At 42.3% G+C, this 20,678-nt stretch overlaps 2 protein-coding genes across 4 annotated transcripts in view; both read left to right on the top strand.

Moving 5' to 3' along the window:
* Positions 1 to 11,335, top strand: part of PIK3C2A (phosphatidylinositol-4-phosphate 3-kinase catalytic subunit type 2 alpha) — a 50,857-nt gene extending 39,522 nt beyond the window's left edge. For 2 of the 3 annotated variants that reach the window (XM_066187630.1, XM_066187629.1), the window contains exons 23-33: positions 941 to 1,077; positions 1,742 to 1,911; positions 2,229 to 2,385; positions 2,804 to 2,913; positions 4,086 to 4,293; positions 6,058 to 6,182; positions 6,583 to 6,700; positions 6,793 to 6,874; positions 7,294 to 7,403; positions 7,637 to 7,762; positions 8,301 to 11,335. In XM_066187630.1, coding sequence (XP_066043727.1) covers positions 941 to 1,077; positions 1,742 to 1,911; positions 2,229 to 2,385; positions 2,804 to 2,913; positions 4,086 to 4,293; positions 6,058 to 6,182; positions 6,583 to 6,700; positions 6,793 to 6,874; positions 7,294 to 7,403; positions 7,637 to 7,762; positions 8,301 to 8,483 — 1,526 coding nt within the window. In that variant the 3' untranslated portion in view covers positions 8,484 to 11,335. The remainder of the gene's footprint in view (positions 1 to 940; positions 1,078 to 1,741; positions 1,912 to 2,228; positions 2,386 to 2,803; positions 2,914 to 4,085; positions 4,294 to 6,057; positions 6,183 to 6,582; positions 6,701 to 6,792; positions 6,875 to 7,293; positions 7,404 to 7,636; positions 7,763 to 8,300) is intronic. The other variant, XR_010721857.1, reaches the window with a different exon arrangement.
* Positions 11,336 to 11,452: 117 nt separating this feature from the next.
* Positions 11,453 to 15,549, top strand: RPS13 (ribosomal protein S13). The gene is made up of 6 exons (XM_066187628.1): positions 11,453 to 11,536; positions 11,786 to 11,834; positions 13,197 to 13,275; positions 14,184 to 14,353; positions 14,681 to 14,781; positions 15,472 to 15,549. The coding sequence occupies exons 1-6, from the start codon at positions 11,514 to 11,516 to the stop codon at positions 15,503 to 15,505; spliced, it is 456 nt and encodes a 151-aa protein (XP_066043725.1). The 5' UTR covers positions 11,453 to 11,513; the 3' UTR covers positions 15,506 to 15,549.
* The last annotated feature ends 5,129 nt before the right edge of the window (positions 15,550 to 20,678 follow it).

Here is a 20,678-nt window from a genome sequence, read left to right as displayed (position 1 = left end):
GGGTTTGAAAGTAGGTCATGGAACTCTGAGTGTAAATACTGCCCTGCACCTTGAACACGCTTTTTGCTAGTTCTAGCTAATTCTCTAGAGCTAGCCAATGGAAACCAAAGTTATTTAAGAGGATAAACAATAACTTAAGTATTTCTTCAGTCAGATGAGTAGCATAACCAAAACTCTTAAATACATGGAAAAGATGAAAATCTAGGTTGGCAAAACTAAGCAATAAGCTTCTATTTATGTGAGACTTGCTTTTTAGAGAAACAGATGGCTTTTCCTCCTACTCTGAATGATGATTTATGTAGCTTTTTTTTTTTCTTGCTGCTAATATTAGTGTCTTTAACGTACTCAAAAGATTAAAGGGGAAAAGTAAAATGGATGTGAATTACAGATGTACCTTTAGTAGCTCTTGCCAAGATAGAAGTGCAATTCTGTTAATCAACTAAATGTTTTCATTTTATGATTTAGCTATACAAATATTTTTAGTAAATTATATCTCCAAAGTAGGGCCACATATAAAGCCCACTGTCTGGTCTGTTTCAATACTTGACAGCAGATAAAGTTACTACATTACTTCACTGTCAGTGTGTGAGAATTTTCAGCATCAAAGTATTTTGCCCAAATTAGACTAATAGGAGTTTATGTGATTGAAACTAATAATTCAAAGTATAACTTAAGTGTGCATTGTAGCAACTGTAACTTGTAGTTGTTGTAAAATAAGCTAAGTTGGATTGTTACATGTGTTTCATGGTTTACTTTGTAACGTAGTCTGTGGAAATGCTTAGGAGATTACTGGAATTGTTTTTGCACCTAACTGGTTTTTGAAGGAGGTTGGTCTGAGACTGTAAGACTCATCATTGTTAGGAAAGTTTCTACTGAATAATAAAAACGCTGCATAACTTAAAGAGATAACTAAATAGACTTTATTTTATTCTATATCAAGGCATGGTAGAGCTTGTTCCTGCGTCAGATACACTTAGGAAAATTCAAGTGGAATATGGAGTGACAGGTTCTTTTAAGGACAAGCCTCTGGCTGAATGGTTGCGGAAGTATAATCCTACAGAGGAGGAGTATGAAAAGGTAACTTTTCAGCACTGTTTTGGGGTTTTTTTTTAAGATTTTTTAAAAGGGCTAAGTACAATCTGATGAAAGAATGAAATTCACATTCCAGGTCTTCCACTGAAGTTTTTGGTTTGGATATTTCAGAATTTTTTTTTCTGTACTTGAAAAAGTGCAAATTAAAATCCCCCCTATAAAAAGGAGCCAGATGGATTCTCAGGATTCTTATCAAGGCTTTTTATTGGATGTAGAAAAAATGTACTTTAAATTTAGAGAGGGGGAATAGTGGCCACTCTAAATTGTATTTCAGGAGCAGTGGCCTCTCCTTGTACACATGAAATTCAAAAATTAAAATTTTTTTTGGCCTATAATGCCATTACAATACATTGGAATTACAAGTTTTGTACCCTTTTCTTTGCTAATATAGTTTGTGATTTGTCTTCAACTCCTCTTGTCTCTCTCATTTATGTAAAAAACAAATCAACCATTTTTGCTGGAGAGAGGGATGTCAAGAGATTTTGGCAAAGCTAACTGTTTGAAGAACAGTATTTGGGGAAAAAAAGCAAATTTAGCACTGTTTTGCTTGGGTTAGATTTTGCACTCGTTGAGATTGACTGTTGAATACATGCATTATGTTTTTCCACTAATATTTGATGTTGATTCACTTCTTTTCTCTCTCTCCCAGGCTTCAGAAAACTTCATCTACTCTTGCGCAGGATGCTGTGTAGCCACTTATGTCCTGGGGATCTGTGACCGCCACAACGATAACATAATGCTCCGGAACACGGGGCACATGTTTCACATTGACTTTGGAAAGTTTTTGGGACATGCACAAATGTTTGGTAGCTTTAAAAGGTATTTTCTGTACCTAAACAATGTAGAGAACGAAGTGGTTTTCTTTCTAAGTGTTGCTCTGGGAGATCTGCTGTAGGTCCAGTACCATGTGAATGTGCTGTGTAACCTGAGGCAGCACTGGGGAGAGGAACCCAACCCAAACCCATTTGGGTTAAAAAAATATAAACCCAATGTAAAAAATGATATTAAATATTCCATTAAAAGCATTAATGCAATATTTAATATAATTACCTCAGGGTGGGAATGGAGGGCAGCAGGAAGCACATGGCAATGAAGAGACATTATGATGAGCTCAAAATTCTGTGCTTTTTGAACAGGGATCGAGCTCCTTTTGTGCTGACATCGGATATGGCTTATGTCATTAATGGTGGGGAAAAACCCACAATTCGCTTTCAGCTGTTCGTGGATCTCTGTTGCCAAGCTTACAACTTGATAAGGAAACACGCCAGCCTCTTCCTTAACCTGCTTTCATTGGTAATCATTTTTCACGTTCAATTGAAACTTGATAGATCTGTCATGCTGGGTTGTATTAAAAACTATGCTTTTTATGCTGCAGAAATTCATAATGCAGGCTTTTTTTAAAAGCCAGAAACATCTGATCTACTTTTTGGGAAGCTTTATTCAGAATCTTTTAAGCTTTTTTACTGCCTACCTCTTTCTTGAAAATTTAAAACTAATACACGACCACAAATCACACTGCAAAGAGTTTTTAACTGCTCTCAATTCAGCAGAAGTAATGAATAACTGCTGATTATAAGTAATTGTTGTCTATTGCTATTAGTACTTAGCAATTTAGTGTAGCTACCAGTGAATATGAGGGTCTAAGTCTTAATCATTTCAGTATAAAATCACTGGGTTTATTGCATTAAAGCTAAATTTCAATTCCTTGTAGATGCTTTCTTCTGGGTTACCAGAACTAAGTGGGATTCAGGACTTGAAGTATGTCCAGGATGCTCTCCAGCCCCAAACAACAGATGCAGAAGCCACCATTTTCTTTACAAGGTACTGGATAAGGGAAAACTAAAATATCTCCCAGTATCATCCTCTTAATGGGAGATTTCTGATTGGAAAAAATGTACTAGGGATGGTCACAAATGTGTCTGTAGAAGTTGAACGGTTACACTGTACAGTCATAAAATATCAGTCATCTACATAAGTAAGATCAGTTCCATATAAGAGTAATGCTTCTGCTAAAATACCTTGCAGATTTTAGGGGCGACCTCGTGAAAAATCGGTTTAAAGTGCTGAGAGTAATTCTGTCTGGCTGTTTAACACTTACATTTTGAATACATCCTAAATTGTTTAAGAGCAGAGTATATGATTGCATTGTAAGGAGGTTCTCTCTTGGAGAAGTGCTTTTGCACACTGGGGAGGGAGGGATGATGCCCCAGTGTAAGTGGAGGAGTGCATACAGTGTAACAGAGATGTTACTAAATGTTAGAGAAGTGTTACTGTGCTTCAGATATACAGGGGAAACTGCAGTGGTGTGCATGCAACTTAGAATCATAGAAAAGTTTTGGTAGGAAGGGACCTTTAAAGGCCATCCAAGACCAATCCACCTGCAGTGAGCAGGGACATCCTCAACTAGATGAACTTCCTCAGAGACCTGTCCCGACAAGCTGTTCTGGTGTTTCACCACTCTTACTGGAGAAAGATTTTATTTTTTAGATCTAATCTGAATCTATCCTCATATGCTTCATCCCTTGCTTGTCCTCTCACAACAGGTCCTGCTAAAAAGTTTGTCCCCATCTTTTGTGTAAGTTCCCTTTAAGTAGGAATGGCCTCCCCCTGAAAGGCCACAATATGATTTCCCCAGAACCTTCTCCAGTCTGAGCAATCCCCATTCTCTCAGGCTGTTCTTACAGGAGAGGTGTTCATCCTTCTGATAATTTCTGTCGCCCTCTTCTGGACCTGCTCCAACAGGTCTGTGTCTTGCCAGGGCTCCAGAGTTGGATGCATGTCTGGAAAGCCTTCACATCTTCCATAAAAACCTATTTCAAAGTTTGGATACTGAGTCTTCTATTAAATGTTGATATGATACTGTTTATATAGCCCATTGATCACTCTTAAAAACCTTTTCTTTGTCAGTAAGAAATAGGGTTTATTTTTCTTAGACTTCCGTCTGATGCGTTGACAGAACCACTTTTGTGTGCTTTGACATTTTCTTTTTCTAGACTGATCGAATCCAGCCTGGGAAGTGTTGCCACTAAGTTCAATTTCTTCATTCACAACTTGGCTCAGCTGCGTTTCTCAGGTCTGCCTTCTAATGATGAGCCCATCCTGTCGTTTTCTGCTAAAACCTATTCCCTCAAACAAGACGGCCGAATCAAACAAGTGTCTGTGTTCACGTATCAGAAGAGATACAACCCAGATAAACATTACGTAAGTATGTGGGAGCTGTTTCCACTCAGGGAGGATAATGGTGCATTTTCTTCCAACAAGACACAGCAGGGACAGCTGACCAAAACCAGCCAGAGGGATATTCCACAGTGTATAATGTCTCTGTCAGCAATAAAAACTGGGGGTACAGGAAGAAAGCAGGGGACAGGACAGGGTTGTCTTCCAAGCTGGCAGTTTGGGAACTGGATGAGCATGGATCTGCTTGTGGGCTGTGGTGATTGTCTTGCGTCACCTTCCCTCCCCAGAACTGTCTTTACCTCAGCCCACAGATCTTCTCACTCTTGCTCTTGTTCTCCCCACTGTCCCACTGGTGAGGGGGTGGGAGTGAGCAAACAGCTGTGTGGGTGCTGAGATGCTGGCCAGGGTAAATCAGCAACAGCACTGCTAGAGTACAGACTGGCATTTCTAGCATCCCATAATATCCTTGAAAATGAAAAAACCTCTTGAAAAGCATCTAGAAGGAAGTAGAAAGGGCCAAAGTAGTGTTGGTGGAGATTATTTTAAAATACAGGAATTTGAGTCATGCTGATGGGCTTTTATGTAGCTGCCTTCTGTAAAATGGCTCCTTCCTGAGTAGGAGTCGTTAAATGAGGCACTCTGGTTTTGGTCTGACCTTCCATTAAAGTTTGATTTGTTCCTCCTAAGTAAAAGCATTGTTTCCTGTACTTAAGGCACCAACCATTGCAATTTGCCCTCAGGATTTTAATAGACCTGGGTTACACTTTGAGACTTAATATTTGTATTCCTATGCAGATGTGTAACCTTCAAATTTTTTTTTAGTTGTTTTATTTCTTTACTGCTGTTTGCTGGGCTGGATTAACCAGCTCAAGTTACATACAAAAAGTCCTGAACTTTTTAATGAAGTATTGCTATAAAGTATATTGATAGATGCAAATGTATGTCTCTTTCCAAGCTGTGTTTGCTGTAAATGTCTTAATCTGGTAAGACACCAGCAAGGGAAGGTAGAACAAGTCTGACTAATGCGAGAAGTGAAGAGCTTTGTACTGAATCACTGTATAATAAATGTATTTGAGTATTCCTGGTCTAAACCAGAACAGCCTTGCCTCTTCCAGGAAACTGTTAGGGTGGTCTAGATTCTGTCTAGATTTTTAAAGTTAAATTATATGTTATATGTTTAACTCCTCTACCCATAAAATGAGGCCACTGAACTGAATTTTCTGTGCAGCTCTCAAACTTCATTTCCCTTGAATAATGTGAATGTATCCTGGGACTGTACCCACAATACTTCAAAACATTTTTTTTGTATAATGTAGTGCACTTGCATCCTCCCACCAAATTAACACTTTGAAAGTGGAATCCTTTAGAATCAGGAGGGAATTAAATTGAAAAAAAATACACCTGAAGGGTTCTGTGATAGTTCTGGCCCCGCAGATACATGTCTCGATGTAATCCTGCACCAGTGTTAACATCCTGTATACCTGGTATGAACTTCCAATCAGCTTCAAAGGGAGAGTGTGCCCAGCTCAGCCCTACCTTCATCATCCTCCTCTAAGCCATGGCTCTACCTCATGGGAAGATCATATGATGTTAGTTTGCATGAAGGGCTATTTATGATGCTAACTCTACTATGAAATGCAAATGGTGGAATAAGGGATATAATAATGGGATATGTACTCAGGAGGAGGATTACTATAGGAGAAAGAGTTGATAGTGAAGAAAATTATGTTGTTAAGCCATTTTATAATACTTTCATATAAGCTACTTTTATTTTTGTGTTTTGGGCAGATCTATGTAGTGAGAGTTTTGAGAGAAGGGCAAGTTGAGCCAACGTTTGTCTTCCGAACATTTGATGAGTTCCAGGAGCTCCACAACAAACTTGGCATTCTCTTTCCTCTTTGGAAGTTACCAGGGTATGTTCCTAACTCACTCATCAGTATTACAAAAGCAACAAAACTGCTCCCAGCTGGGTGGAGGAAGAAATAGCTTGAATTGGAGACAAAACTGCTGAGGGGCAAGCTAGACCTCAGAGTTGGCAATTAAGGGAGAAAACAGTTGTCTCTCAGTTTTAAGGAAAAGATCCAGAGGAGTATCTCAGTGTTGTGGTCTGTGTGTCATATCACATGTAATAATTACCTATAAATATTTCCTTGCCTTTCTGGAGTGTCATAATGTATCAGCGTGCTGTGTTTCCACTCAGGATTGGCAGAAAAAAAAAAAAAAAAGGGATGTCAGCACTTCAGAATGGAAATGGCAGTGGAATCCTACTGTACTTAAATTAACTGAAAACTCCGTGTTGTTCTTCCCGTGTAGCTTTCCTAATAAGATGGTTCTGGGAAGAACACATATCAAAGATGTAGCAGCCAAAAGAAAAGTGGAGCTCAACAGCTACATACAGAGCCTGATGAACAGTTCTCCAGAGGTGGCAGAAGTGAGTACACATAATTTAAATCAAGTGCTGGTTTTCAACTTTTGGTGCTTTTTAACAGTTAAACTAACATGTAACGTTTCTTCCTAATTTAGTGTGATCTTGTTTATACTTTTTTCCATCCGTTACTTCGTGATGACAAAGTGGAAGGAATAGATGGAATAGCCAGACCTGCAGGTAAGGGATGTTTATAAATTGGATGATACAGTACAGCACATTTAAAGTGTGAATCTTTGAAATCCTTTGTAGTTAACTGTAGTTTTCTCTCATTGTAAACTGCATCACTGTCTTTCCAAATGTGCCTACATACCGTTTCAAGGACATACATACCAAAAATTGCAATAATGTGTGTGATCACTGGGGCTTGTTTATGGCTTGACTAAATTATTCAGGTTGTCACTACAAGCCTCTAAGGTAGTTCTTGCAAGAGAATGCAAAAACCTTTAAAGCTTATAGCCTTGCCTTTGTTAGGGATCTAGAAATAAAATCAGGAACTGAACTCGGTCTAAGGCTTGTATTTTTTCCCATATGTGATAAGTCAGTGTAGTAGTGATGAAAATGTACCAATATTACAAAAGAAATAATTGTTCTTTCAGATACAAGTCCATCAAGTCCTACCTCAGGCAAAGTGGGAGGAGAAGTGAAGCTATCCATATCCTATAGAAATAGCACTCTATTTATCATGGTGATGCACATCAAAGACCTGGTAAGTGGAGATACCCCACTGACTGCCAAAAACTCCATTTTCTCAATTACCATCTTCACTTAGATTGATGCAGGAATGGTGAAACTCTGTTTCCCTCTAAATTTTCCAACTACCAGCTTAACTAACTGCTGCTTTTGATTAGCTTGATTACAAAGTCTAGACACTTGAAAATAAATATGCAAACAGTTATACACTAATTACTTTTCTAACTTGTCTTGTTTCTTTGGCTGTAGGTTACAGAAGATGGTGCAGATCCAAATCCCTATGTGAAAACTTACTTACTTCCAGACATGCACAAAACATCCAAACGCAAAACCAAAATCTCCCGGAAGACAAGAAACCCAACTTTCAATGAAATGGCAAGTTAAAATTGATGTGACAACTTCCTATAGCTTGCTGTAATCTCTTATTCTAAGCAGTAATTAGAATATTGTCTAAAAAAAATCTGTGAATATGTTTAAACAGAAAAGGAACTGTTTTTGAAAATTTGTGTCCTGTTTAAATATAAAGCAGCTGAGTTAGATCAGTGTGCTACTACTAGTAAGCAGAAATTTCTCAGACTCACTCTGAGGAGTGATGTGGAAAAGGTAAGGAATCTTAAACTAAAAATCCCCCTGCCCTGGATTCACTGACTCACCATGCAGAGAAAAATGAATTCAGAAGTCTTTGAGTGTAAATCGTACTTCAGTGAAAGAACACCAGTCCTTTTAAACACTTAACATTGGGAGCATGAAATAAAATAGGGGTGTCTTTCAGGCCGTTGTCTGAGAAAGGAACGTACTGAATGGTCACAATGTACAGTTCAGATATCTCTCTGTGGCTGGGCAGTCAGAAGAAAGGGCAGTCTAGGTAATTTCTTTTGGCTAACCAGATCATTCTTGACTTCTCACCTCCTAGCTCGTGTACAGCGGCTACAGCATGGAGACTCTGAAACAGAGGGAGCTCCAGTTAAGTGTGCTCAGTGCAGAATCGTTACGTGAGAACTTCTTCCTGGGTGGAATTACACTCCCACTGAAGGACTTCAACTTGAGCAAGGAGACTGTTAACTGGTATCGACTGACTGCCGTACCCTATCTGTGAACTCAGCCAGACCAGAACAGTTGTATTCACTCGTGCTTTGTGCATCTTCCTACTTGAAGATAACCTGTACATCTTAAAACAAGAGACTCTCCATTTCAACAGATACGTTGGACCAATGTTCAGGTAGCCTAATTTGGAGGATTGCAAAAAAAACCTGGTTCATACCCATGTGATGTTATCAAAGCATCATTTGTACACACTTAAGAGTTGTGGGTAAAGGAAGGGGTTTTTAAACCATCAGTGAAAGTGAGATGAGCAGTTTGACCCTGCTGGTTGGTTGAACCATAACTCAGTCATTAGGCCTGTGAATGCAGTGCATTTTTGCTTTTAATTTGTTGCCGCTGTTGTGTCATGTGTGACACGATGCTGGAGAACATCAAAGAAGTTGCATACTTGAGGATTACATTCCCACTGCTAATGAGACACCACAGAAACAGCAACAGGTAAAATTTTGTTGGCTGCATACACACCTGTAGAAATGAAGGTTGAAGGGCTGGAAAAATTCCTTAGCATTACATTTAATCGCAGATTCATGCTTCTCTGAGACTTACTGGAGTGAGTGCCAATAGTGGAAGTTGTAAATAATGGTGCCTTATAATTCAAATGCTTATCTTTTACCTCATTTCTGGTATTTAAATATGTATACATATTAACTTTCAGCTCCTTATAAAGGGGGAACATTCTTATATTTGATACTTTGCAGGTCCTACTGGAAGCCTTTTCCCAGGATGTGTTATTTACAAATATCTTCACTTACACTGATCTTCACAATTTGTTCAACTTAAATACGTTTTTTTTCTACTCCATCTTCTACCCATGGTCTCCAAAGATTGAATGAAGACTGGCTGAATGTGGTACTGTACGAAATGTGCCCAGCTTCTCGGTGGGGGTTTTCGTTGTAATTTCTAGAACTTTTCAATACTGCAGTGATTAAGTGTGGAACAGATTCAAACACTAATCCAAAGTGGCATTTGCATCTGTGCTTCCAGGGAAAGGGTGGCCTCTAGTTGAAAAGTACCACTGCTGGATGAATTGCAGGCCAGAAATTAGTTCAATTAACAGCTTTGAGAGAGGAACTTGGCTAGTTTTTTTTTTCCTTTAGCAGTTCACAGCAGTACTGTTTCTCACTCCCAGAAAGAACTACACCCACTAAAATACTTAATTCCAAGGAACATTAGATTTGAATACATTGTGACAGTGGAGTGCAAATGTCCCTATCTCCCGTTAATACCACTGGTTACTTAATTAGGCCTTTCTGCACTACAGGTGTCACCTTCTTGTTCACCTTATTTGGGATTTAGGATGTTCATGTTCCGTGTAAACAAAGCTCTAAAGTTGCACACTTCTTTAGTACAAAATCTTGAAGCAAACTTTTAAAGTGAAATATGCAACTATGAATGAGGACACAATACAGGGAAAGCCTTCTATTTACCCAACACTAAAAGCCTATTTTATAATCCAATTTTTCCTTCCCCTGCTATTGACCAATCTCCCTTCAATACAGAAGAGAGAAGTAAACTTGAATCTCCTGGTGCCTAAATGATTCATGGTCCAATTTCATAGGAATTATTACAATTAAAAAGCTAATGATACCTTGAATGTTAGAAACTGGGCCAATACTAATGGGCGCTAACAAATCCCAGTTGTAGTAGGCATCCTCTGCATATTTTTCATTTAGTACATAGCCTGTAAATAATAAACTGTATAACTAACTAGATATATTTCCTGCTCACTTGACGCTTTTGAGACTTACTCCATTCCATCATTAGAATCACAAGTCACTGAAACACAGGAAAGTAGACTACTGTTTTTGTGAAACGTTCCATTGTGAAATAAAATGAAAGCAATACGGACTGCCTTTTTTGCAGTTTGCTATTAAAGCACAGTGTCTTACAGCACAAAATACAATTAAACTAAAATCATTTTAAAAAATGATTTGCCGTTTTAGCAGTTGTCTGGACTGAAAAAAAAAAAAAAAGTATAGTACTGTATTATTGTTAGCACATGTCCTGACTTCTGATTTAATCTTCTTCATAGCTTAACTCATTTTGTGCCTTTCCCTTCCTTATCAAAATCGTCACTGGCTGGAGCTTTTTATAGTCATGGATTTTATGTTGTCTATGGGATTTGGCCTTGGCCTCTCCTCACGTGTAGAGGACCAGCACCAAGCTTGCACCTCTTTGCACTATTCTCAATTACAAAAAACTGATTGTTGCAATAAGAATTTGCCGTACTACATAGAAAAACCAAGACGGATGTGAAAGAGGGAAATATTTGATTGGGATGGAATTTACCAGTATGCTAAGTAGCTTGAAAATGTAGTTTTAACAGCTTTTTATATCTTGTTTAATGAAAAGAAAAAAAATATCTTTTATGCACCGTTTGACCTGCAGCCAGAAGTGTAATTGTCCTTCCAGACCTTGTGTTGGTATCTGAGAGCAGCAGCTTGCGCTAGGACCTCTTCCTCTACTAACCTCCAACTTTGCACTGAACTTTTTATTACTGCCTTTGTACGACCTACAGCTGCCTGTCTCTGGACGCATGTGCGACCTTTGGCGAACGCTCTTTCCTCCGTTTTTACAAGTGCAGGGTTGTGTAGACCCCCCCGTCACCTGCCTTAGGGCCGGCGCTGCCCCGGGGCCCGCTGTGTCCGCCCTTCCCGGGCGCCGCGCCGCGGGGGCCGGAGGGCAGCCAGAGCGGGGCGGCTCCCTCCGTCTGTGTATCTCTGAGAACCAAATACTTTAATTAAACCATAATAAAGATGTACAATATGGCCCCGCGTCGGGCGGGTCGGCTGTGACTCCGTAACTCTCCTGTACGTACATTAAACACTATTCTGGAATAAAACGCAACGCGTGCCCGGCTCTGTGGGGGAAAGGGGCGGGGCGGCTGGGGGGGCGCGCGCCGCGCGGGCTGGGCGCCGCTGATTGGCTGGTGGGGCTGGGGGCGGGGCCGGGGGCGGGCCCGGCGCTTCCTGCGGAAGCGGGCGGGCGGGGCGGCTCCTTCTCCTCGCTCTGCTCTGCCGCCATCATGGGCCGCATGCACGCTCCGGGGTGAGCCGCAAGGCTGGGCCGGGGCCGCGCCTGAGGAGCGGCCCGGGGGTGCTCAGGGGGATCGGGGGGCGTCGCCAACCGGGCCGGGGGGAGGAACGGTGCAGCGGGAGCGCTCCGGCGCGCGTGGGGGCGGCGAGGGAGGCGGGCGGCCTGTGGACATGGCGGCGGGGTGGGGAAGGCTCGGGCCGCGGCCGAGGGGCCGAGTGCCTCAGCTCGGGCGCTGAGTGTCTGATGTGCTTCTCCCCGCAGAAAGGGCCTGTCCCAGTCGGCCTTGCCCTACAGGCGCAGCGTGCCCACGGTGAGTACCTTCCCCAGAATCTCCTGCGCTCCGGGACCCACAGCGCAGCTCGGCGTCCCCACGTAGCGAAGGAAAACGAGATCTGGAGTATTTTGCGTCATCACTTTCAGATTGTGGCCTGTGTAAATGCTTGCTTGGCATGTGATGGAACAGGCTTCCCGGAGAGATCGTGGCGTCTCCCTCTGGAAGCGTTCAAAACCCACCTGGACGCGCTCCTCTGTAATCTGCTCTAGGGGACCCCCCGCTTTGGGAAGGCGGTTGGGTTAGATCATCTCCAGAAGTCTCTCAGCCCTAAAATTTCCATGTTTTTGATATGATCCTAGTATGTGGAGGAAGCAAGTGTCTTTTCTTGGCCAGATGGTTCGTGTGGCAAGGAAGTCTCTTTTCATCTCATACTTTTTTCTATTTAAGTGTTTCTTCAAATACTTCGAGTCTGTATGCTGATAATTCCTAGAGCTTAGATCATTGTTTTCTCACTCGAGTTTGCAGTTGTAGAATAAATCGATTGCCTTCGAAAATACTTACAACTAATTTGTTGCTCAGGGGACTAAACGAGGTAGTTTTGGTGTGCTCTTAGTTTTTTCAAGGGCACTTCCACTTAAAATGGCTTTCTCGGTCCTCCTTTGCAAGATCATTTCTTGAGGAAAGAAATAGAGGATCTGTTTGTTGGCAGAACAATTTGTGGTGCATGTGGAAAAGCATGGAGCAAAAAACAGTGAAATGAGAACATGATCACAAAATCTGAAATTGAATAGATACAATTAAAAGTAAGCTAATATGGTAACATAGCTTGTTGGTGTTGTGTTCCCATTCATCATGGAAACAGTGGCTTTATCTGTACTGTTTAACATAAAGTTAGTAGAAAAGGCACAGTCCTATCTTGGTATGTTCGTTTTGTTTTTAAATTAATTTGTGTACTTGAAGTCTGATTTTTCATCTGTCTGTGTAGGTACTTTACTGAGAGGTGGCTAAATGGGTCTCAGTTTTGTATTTGTCAAAGGATCTAGGTAAAGGATTTCTTCCCAAGGGCAGTGATTTATTTTTCTGTCTGTAACATTGGATTTGTGCCTCTGGTGTGACAGTTAAAAGTGGAATGGTGATAAAGTAGTTGTTTGGGGGCTTTATGGAGTTTTTTAAATGGAGACTCTCATCTTTGCCTCTGCCTTCCCCCGTGACATTTCACTAGCACTGTAGGTTTATTATATGCTTAAAAATTTCTATATCACTAGAAGTGCAATTTCAGTTGTTTTTTCAAGCATTACAAAGCATTTCTTTCTACCATTTATTGAAAGTTTTCATGTAGCTTGCCTCTGTATTAAGTAGTTGTTAATAATTTTGCTTTTTTTCCCTAATTTTCTTTAGTGGCTGAAACTTACTTCTGATGATGTAAAGGAACAGATCTACAAGTTGGCTAAGAAAGGCCTGACTCCCTCCCAAATTGGTAAGGATTATAAACCATTCCTGAATGGGGACAAACCCACATTTTTCTGACTGTAATATTGTAATTTTTCCTTCAACCTATATTAAATAGCGTGCTAAGAGAACGCAGCATTTCTGGTGTACCTGTGTTCACTGTGGATACCACTGGGAGTCCTAGAATAATATCCTGCCACAAGGATGAGCAAGTCCAGCACTGGGACATTTTGTGTGTTGTTCTTGCAGGGAGCATATTTGGTGAGGCAGTGGGTTGGTTTTTAGGTTTTTTTCAAGTGGAAGACTTGAAGCATCTGTTTCATCTTATAGCCTGTCCTTAGGAATGGCCATTAATTGGTGTTATATACTGAGCTTGGTGTGCCCAGTTTCCTGGAGGAAATTTTCCAATACCAGCAGCCCTATGGGGTTTATTTGGTTTACTGAGCCAGGCACTGCAGCTGCACCATGGACTGGTTCTGGGGTTTGAACCCTTCCAGAGCTGAAGTGTTTGTGTTTGCACGACAGAGCTTTTGGTGGTCATGAGCTACGTGTGCTGTGCAAGTAGGTGCTGTGTAAATTCATTTTTTTATTACTGTAATCCTCAAAGCAATGTTAATTCCTTCTAGAGGGATCCACAGAGTGATTGAATACGTTGTTTTAGTGAGTTCTGTGAATCTTTTCCAGTAGTATTGGAAAAGATGAGCACCTCATGTACTACCTGCCTAAGCATAATGGGGAGGTCAGTTGTCTTTTAAGTGTTCCCAGATAAAGTGTTTCAGCTTCTGTACGTTGAATTTTGCTCACTCATTGTCTCCCATTTCTTCAGTTGCCACCAGAAAGGTTTTTAACTTGGAGAAGACCTTCTTTTGCATAGTTATAACTCTAAGGTCAATTTCACAAGGTCTTTTCAGTGTCAGATCTACATGTGTATTTCAGGTGTGATCCTGAGGGACTCCCACGGTGTTGCCCAGGTTCGCTTTGTTACTGGCAACAAGATTTTGAGAATCCTTAAATCCAAGGGACTGGCCCCAGACCTCCCAGAGGATCTTTATCACTTGATCAAGAAAGCAGTTGCTGTTCGCAAGCATCTTGAGAGAAACAGAAAGGTGAGTGCTCCTTTAATTATTTATAACTCAGTCACTGTGACTTCCAGTCACAGTGACAAAGCAAAGACTCCGTGTACTGTTAGCCCCCCTCTGAGTAAACTTCTGAGGCTGGGGAGGCATTTTGATCAATGAGAATGGTCTTTGTGAAAAGAATTTTATGCTTAAACGACGTATTTCTAGTCCTCCTCTGACTTTACTGCAGGTTGGTAATGGAAACGTGGAGTTCTTAGCAGTAGCTGTGGATTATTCGCTTTACTGAAACTCATCTGAAATCTACATTGAGCAGTCCAGGTACTTGTAACATTGTAATGTAACTTTGTTTTCCAGGACAAAGATGCCAAGTTCCGCCTGATTCTGATTGAGAGCAGGATCCATAGGTTGGCTCGCTACTACAAAACCAAGAGAGTGCTGCCACCCAACTGGAAGTAGTAAGTCTTCTCCTGCATTCCTCTTGGCACTGGAGACTGCAAGGTCTTGTAAACTGTGCTGGGGCTGTTACTCAGAGGGTGAAGAGTGCATTGTGATAGGTGTGTATCACATACCAGGCAGCAGAGAACCAGTATTTTCATAAATAATCAACTGAAAAATCAGTGAAACTTATGCCTGGGTAAAATGACTGTTGTTTGTAACTCTTGGATAAAAATAATGGTCTCAACAAATGAAGTCACTGCCAGGCATTTTTTGTAACACCTTAAACTGTGGTCTTCGTTCTCAGGTACTTTTACAGTTCATGTCACTTTCAAAGTTTAATGAGAAATGGCTTAGTAGCTGTGACAAAAAGGAAGGTAACTTGTAGTTTTCTCTAGGAGAGGTAACCACTGTAGAATTGCCATAGATGTTAGGGTTAGCCTTGTTTCTCTAAGGAGACTCAAGTGCAGCTAGCCTGGTTTTTAAAGATATGGTTCTGTGCTGTCACCTAGGATTTTTATTGTAAAAGGAAGAGTTTGTAAAAGAAGAGTTGTAAAAGTAATCTTAGGCCATAAAGATTTTTAAATAGTGATTTAGCTGCTGGTTGTAGTTAAGTGATAGTTAAAACTTTTAACTGAAACTTTGTTTCTGATAACTAGTTTGAAAAGCTGCCTCTGCAATTAATATTTCTCTCTTTTCTCTCTTTTTAGTGAATCATCGACAGCTTCTGCCCTGGTCGCATAAGAGCTGCCTGTGACTTACTGAAAGAATAAATTTTCGTTACCTGAGTTTGTGTTGTCTCTAAATGGTTGGTGTGCTAGAAGCTTCTGCTTCTTTTAGGAAGCTGCATGTAAACAGGACCTTTTCCAGGTGGAGCAGGCTGTGGTTTCTGTATTGCTGTCCTGCAGTATCAAATCTGGGTTCTGGTTGTTGCATGCTACACCAGCTGGATGTTGGTGTCTGTGCTTAGACTGGTTTGGGTTTTTTATTACCTGAGAGTCTCAAGTCAGTGAAGTGCCCTATTCATTCACTGCAAATGCATTTTGTGCCTCTGGTGTCCTGCAGAAGAACTGGGGGAGAAAGCGGTGACAGCAGGAAGATTTGAAAATACAGAAATTGCACAAGGGGTTGCGCAGGAGGTGAGGGGTTTAAAACAAAATTGTAGAGGTTAATTAATTCATCACGCAGGTGATGAATCAACAGTCAGGTGGAGCTGTTGCTCCTGCAGAGAGCTTCAGCAGACCTCAACCAGTTCCTGGCAGTAACTTGCTGTCATTTGTAAGTAATTTTAAGAGTAATCTTTGAGATTTGGGTAAATATGGACAGCAGTTTTAGCTCTTCACAGAAGTGTCTTGCTGGAATAGTTTTCTGTAAACCCAGAGAGCAGAAGCTATTGCCTAGTCATTATTGCCAATGTTGTGCCTCCAGATTTTTAATGGCTTTGACCTGAAGTCACCTTTCTGCTGAAGAAACATGGAAAACAGACTGACAGCTTTCTCCTTCCCTGGGAGAAAATTAAAAATGGAGTTACTCTGAGTTGTTGTCACTTGCTTCTAAGTGTGAGTGCATTACTTAACTTTGATCATCTTGAAAAGTTGAGTAAATTCACCTAAGCCACGTCATTTTTTGTATAGTGTGTAGCCACTTTCTAGATCTTAACTAGTGGGACCTGGATTTCAGAGAAAAACGGGATTCCTCTGGCGAATTGCGAAGCTAAATACAGACGCGTAATTAAAGAGTTGGAGAGGAAGGCGCAGCGTTGCAGTGGCAGTGTGAAGTGCTGCTGTCTGATTCATGCAGAGAACTGTCCGGGACGCTGCCCGGGAGCCGTGTGCAGGTGGGGACAGCGGGCGGGAGGTGGCGCTGGGAGCCAGCGCTGCTGCCGGCCCGTGCACCCAGCAGCGCCGCCTGCGGGGCCGCCGCTCCCCCACGGCCAAACGAAAGGATCTCGGAGATGCCAGCGGCTCCAGGGGCTTGGGGGGCTTAGTGGAGCTGAAGGTGTTTTCCTGAGATGTACTCTTGTCGAGGAGTAGTGATGGTGTTGCAATTGTACCGTTGTGCTCAGGGCTCTACTGCTTATGTTGTTAAAGATTCAGTATTTCCTGTAAATCATACAGGTTAGTTCAGGTAAATTGCCCTCAGTAGGATTAATCACAAAATCAGAATGGCCTGTATTGAAAGAGACATTAAAGATTACTCAGTTCTAAATCTGTGCCTTGGGCAGGGACACCTCAGAGCCCCATCCAGTATGGTCTTGAACACTTCCAGGGATGGGGCAGCCAAAACCTCCCTGGGCAACCTGTTCCAGTGCCTCACCACTCTCATAGCAAATAATTTGTTCCTAAAACCTAACCTAAACTTCCCCTCTCTGTTTGGACCCATTACTCCTTGTCCTATCACTACAGCTCCTGGTGAAGCGTCCGTGCCCAGCTTCCCTGTAGGCCTCCTTCAGATACTGGAAGGCTGCTGTGAGCACAACACAGCCTGTTGTCCAGACTGAAAAACCCCATCCTGTCTTCATAGGGATGCTGCTCCAGTCCTCTATACCAGCTTCATGGCCCTCCTCTGGATCTGCTCCAATAGTTCCACATTCTCTTTACGTTGGGGACCCCAGGGCTGGATGCAGTGCTCCAGGTGGGGTCTCACTGGAGGAGAGGGGCAGAATCCCTTGCCTCGATCTGCTGGTGCTGTTGTTGCAGCCCAGGGACCGTCCATCCCTTACCCTTTGGGCTGCCAGAACAGGCACAGCAGGAGTTGGGTTCACTTGCCCCAGGGTTGTCTGCTCAGCAGCTGCTGTGGGGACAGTAGGGCGAAGCCCTTGCAGGAGTAAATTCTCCCTGGAGGAGACCCCTGGAACCTATGAAACTGAGCAGTGTGTTAGACTAATGTGCTCCAGGAGGAGAATGGGCACTTGGAAGCAGCGGGTAAGTTCATCATTTGTGGTACAGGCTGTGAAACTCTCTCAGGTAGGCTGCTCAGTTTTCTGCCGTGTTCTGAGCACCAGGACTGCCCCAGGCAGCTCAGGAGTGTGATCCAGCTGCACAGGAGAGTTAGTGGAGTCTTTCTTCCACTCTGTAAAAGTACAGTAACTTCTCTTGTCTGGAGAGATGTGACAATGGGGATAAACCCAGACATGCGTATAGTTGCTCAAAGTCGATTTTTTTAAGGGCTAGCGCAAGCTGCCCCTGCCTCATGGTTATCTCCAGGCACCACTCTGGCTTCTGCCTCCCTTAGCACTGTGGGTATTCTCAGGCTTTGGGCTCCACTGGCCTCTTGCTTTCTCCTGTCACTGTCCTATCTCTTTATGGCTCCCTTGCCTTGATTTACCCTTCAGAATATACTGGTTTTGCCTTATTCCCAGCAGCAATGTACAAATTTCCAGCACTGCTTTTTCCTCCAGTGGCACTTTTTGCCCTCCCAGCAGGTGCAAATCTGAACGATGATTATTTTATTTCTTTCCTATCCCAGTATGAGCTTTTTCCTGCTTTTTGCTGGGGCACACATCAGAAAGGAGCTCTCAGCCTCTGTCACTTCCATCTCTCTTGCTCCTTTCTTCTCCAGAGAGGAGCAGCTCACTTTTTTGCAAATCAGTCAAACCAATTTCCTTCCTTTCTTTAGGTAACATGAGTTCAGCCTACCCTGATTTGGGTCAGCTAGGGCAGCGCTCAAATGGATGAACACACCTTCATGTTTTCTTCACTTCAGCCTGGAATGGTAAGTCTAGAAAGGTCTTTGGTTAAATCAATAGGTGCTATGTGCAGTTTCTACCTCTATTTCCAGGAAAGCATTTGAAAGGTGACTGTTAGGTATGAAAAGGATTAACCTTGACAGGGATTTAAGGGAAAGCTTTGATTCAGTCCTAGCCAGAGGACTCTCTTAGTGCTAGGTATCTCTTTATCCTGAAGGCTTTGGTGGTGTGTGACTGATTCTGTTGTGGAGGTAAATTAGCAATCTTTTACCCCTGAATTTTTCTAATTGGCAGTTCCTGTTTACAGGTACCTCTGTGACAAAAACCTTAGTAATTTATTTCAAGTGAGGAAACTTGAACACCAGCTATTCTGCTGATAAGTCATTCCCACAGCTGGAAACCATGAATTTATTTAGCTGAAAAGGGGCAAAAAAAAAAAGGTAAACCGCGCTACAGCAGTGACAATCTGAAGAGGCAAGAAATTCTGTGGATTTATAAAGGCAGAGCTGCAACTATGTGCTGCTTTGTCTTTTTTTAGAAACAACCTGTTTCCAGTTGCATTTTCGGCCACTGTGCGTTTTAATTTTCAGCTCAAAATCGTTGCTTGCAAGTTAATAACAAATAGCAAAAAGTGAATAGAAAGTGCACCGTGGTTTTTTTTCGGAGCGATGCCGTGTGTGTCACCTTCTTCCACCGTTTTCAGTGTCACTTACAGATCGTGAAATACGGTGTAGTTAAAAAGCACCTCACGTGTTTCTCGGGGCTCACGGGCCGGTTTCTTTCCCCGTTCCCAATTAAATAAAGAGCAGTAGAGCCTGTGGAATTCACCAAAGGCAGGTTCGGTGCTCGCCGGGCTCTGGGATGGCTGGTGATTCTGGCTTAAGCTAATGCTGCTTCACGTTCATGCGGTTGTTTTGTTCCCCTTTCAATGCTGGGATCAAACTCGTGAAAAAATGCGGCTGTTGCTGGGAAGTCCCCTCAATAACTCGGCACATTTGCATGACAATTGGTGGCTGTGCCCTGGTAACCTCCCTCCTTCGCCAGCACATAACTTGGCAGCAGGAAACGCTTCCACAGTGTTTGCCGCGCTAATGGTATGTCCGCGAATGTCCTGTTCTTGCTTCCAAGGATTTCTGGACATAGTTGCAGTTGGATAAATGAAGGCTTCCCTCTTTTTCTCTCCCCGCTTTCAGGATAAATTTTGCCTCTGGTTAGAAATCTATAAACTTTGTACTGAACAGTGTTGCCGGTTAGTGTGAGTGCTTTCCTCTCGCCACGGGATTTATTAGAGATGTTACCCAGCACAGACGCTGCCGTAACTGGAGCTGAATCGATAAGAAAGGATAATGTTAATGGCACGGCAATATGTATTGGATGTGAGGCTAAACTACACATTGTGCACAGGGCCTGGTGACTACAGAAGGACTGGCAGCCCCTTTCTGGAGGCTGGCTCAGTGTTTAGGGTAAAGGAAGTGAAGCACAGCCTGTTACCTCAAGCCCTGAGCTGAAATACTGGGTGGCAGGTAATTATGTCGGCTGTGCCTGAGGCTAGAGGTGTACCTACATTAAAAGATCACCTGAGTTTTCTAGTGACTGCTGGTTTTACAGGCTGATATTTTATTCCCTTTGAGGCTGCTCACTCAAGACCCCTTTTCAGGTCAGAATTCTCCTTCTTCAGAGCCAGGAAGGGGCTTTCAAGTTTAGTGCAGCTGTCAGGGATCAATCTCTTTTACAGCTCCTTCAAGTTCTTTCTGATGCAGATGAATAATTTCCGTAGATCCCGAGTCCTGGGTTATGCCGGAGTGGGAAGATGGTGACTGGTGTTTTGAACTGTAGAAGCTGTTGACTGACTGGGTGAAGAAACCAGTGACAGCCATTAAAAATTAATCAGGTTAAATGAACTTGGGAAGGATCCGAATCTAAGGGGAGCAGTTCTGATGCTGAAGGCATTTGAGATTTGCAAGAAAGGGGATGGAAACCTCTTTCAGTATAATATATTTTAGTGGACACGGGGCCGCACTGAAAGCTGTCGTGAAATACAGGGCTATAAAAGAAATCGTTTCCTCATGAGGTTTTTTTCCTGTTGCTTTGTTGTTACAGAAAAACCATAGCATCTGCTTTTTGTTGTTGTTGTTGTTGTTGTTTGTTTGGGGTTTTTTTGTTGTTTTTTTTTTTTTGTAACTCCATGCCATCTTGCTCAGCTCTCCTAGCCTTGGCAAAACTAGGACT

This window comes from Chamaea fasciata, unplaced genomic scaffold, assembly GCF_029207755.1.
Source record: "Chamaea fasciata isolate MVZ Bird 193981 ecotype frontalis unplaced genomic scaffold, bChaFas1.0.hap1 SCAF_7, whole genome shotgun sequence".
Lineage (NCBI taxonomy): Eukaryota > Metazoa > Chordata > Aves > Passeriformes > Sylviidae > Chamaea > Chamaea fasciata.
The sequence above is the reverse complement of the archived record's forward strand: the minus strand, read 5'-3'. Positions and strand labels throughout refer to the sequence as shown.

Bases quoted from the DNA above. Each gene is read 5' to 3' on its own strand.
- RPS13 (XM_066187628.1), top strand. From the start codon at position 11,514: ATGGGCCGCATGCACGCTCCGGG. The intron at 13,276-14,183 runs GTAAGGATTATA...TGTGTATTTCAG, and splicing joins CCTGACTCCCTCCCAAATTG to GTGTGATCCTGAGGGACTCC. The intron at 14,782-15,471 runs GTAAGTCTTCTC...CTCTCTTTTTAG, and splicing joins CTGCCACCCAACTGGAAGTA to TGAATCATCGACAGCTTCTG.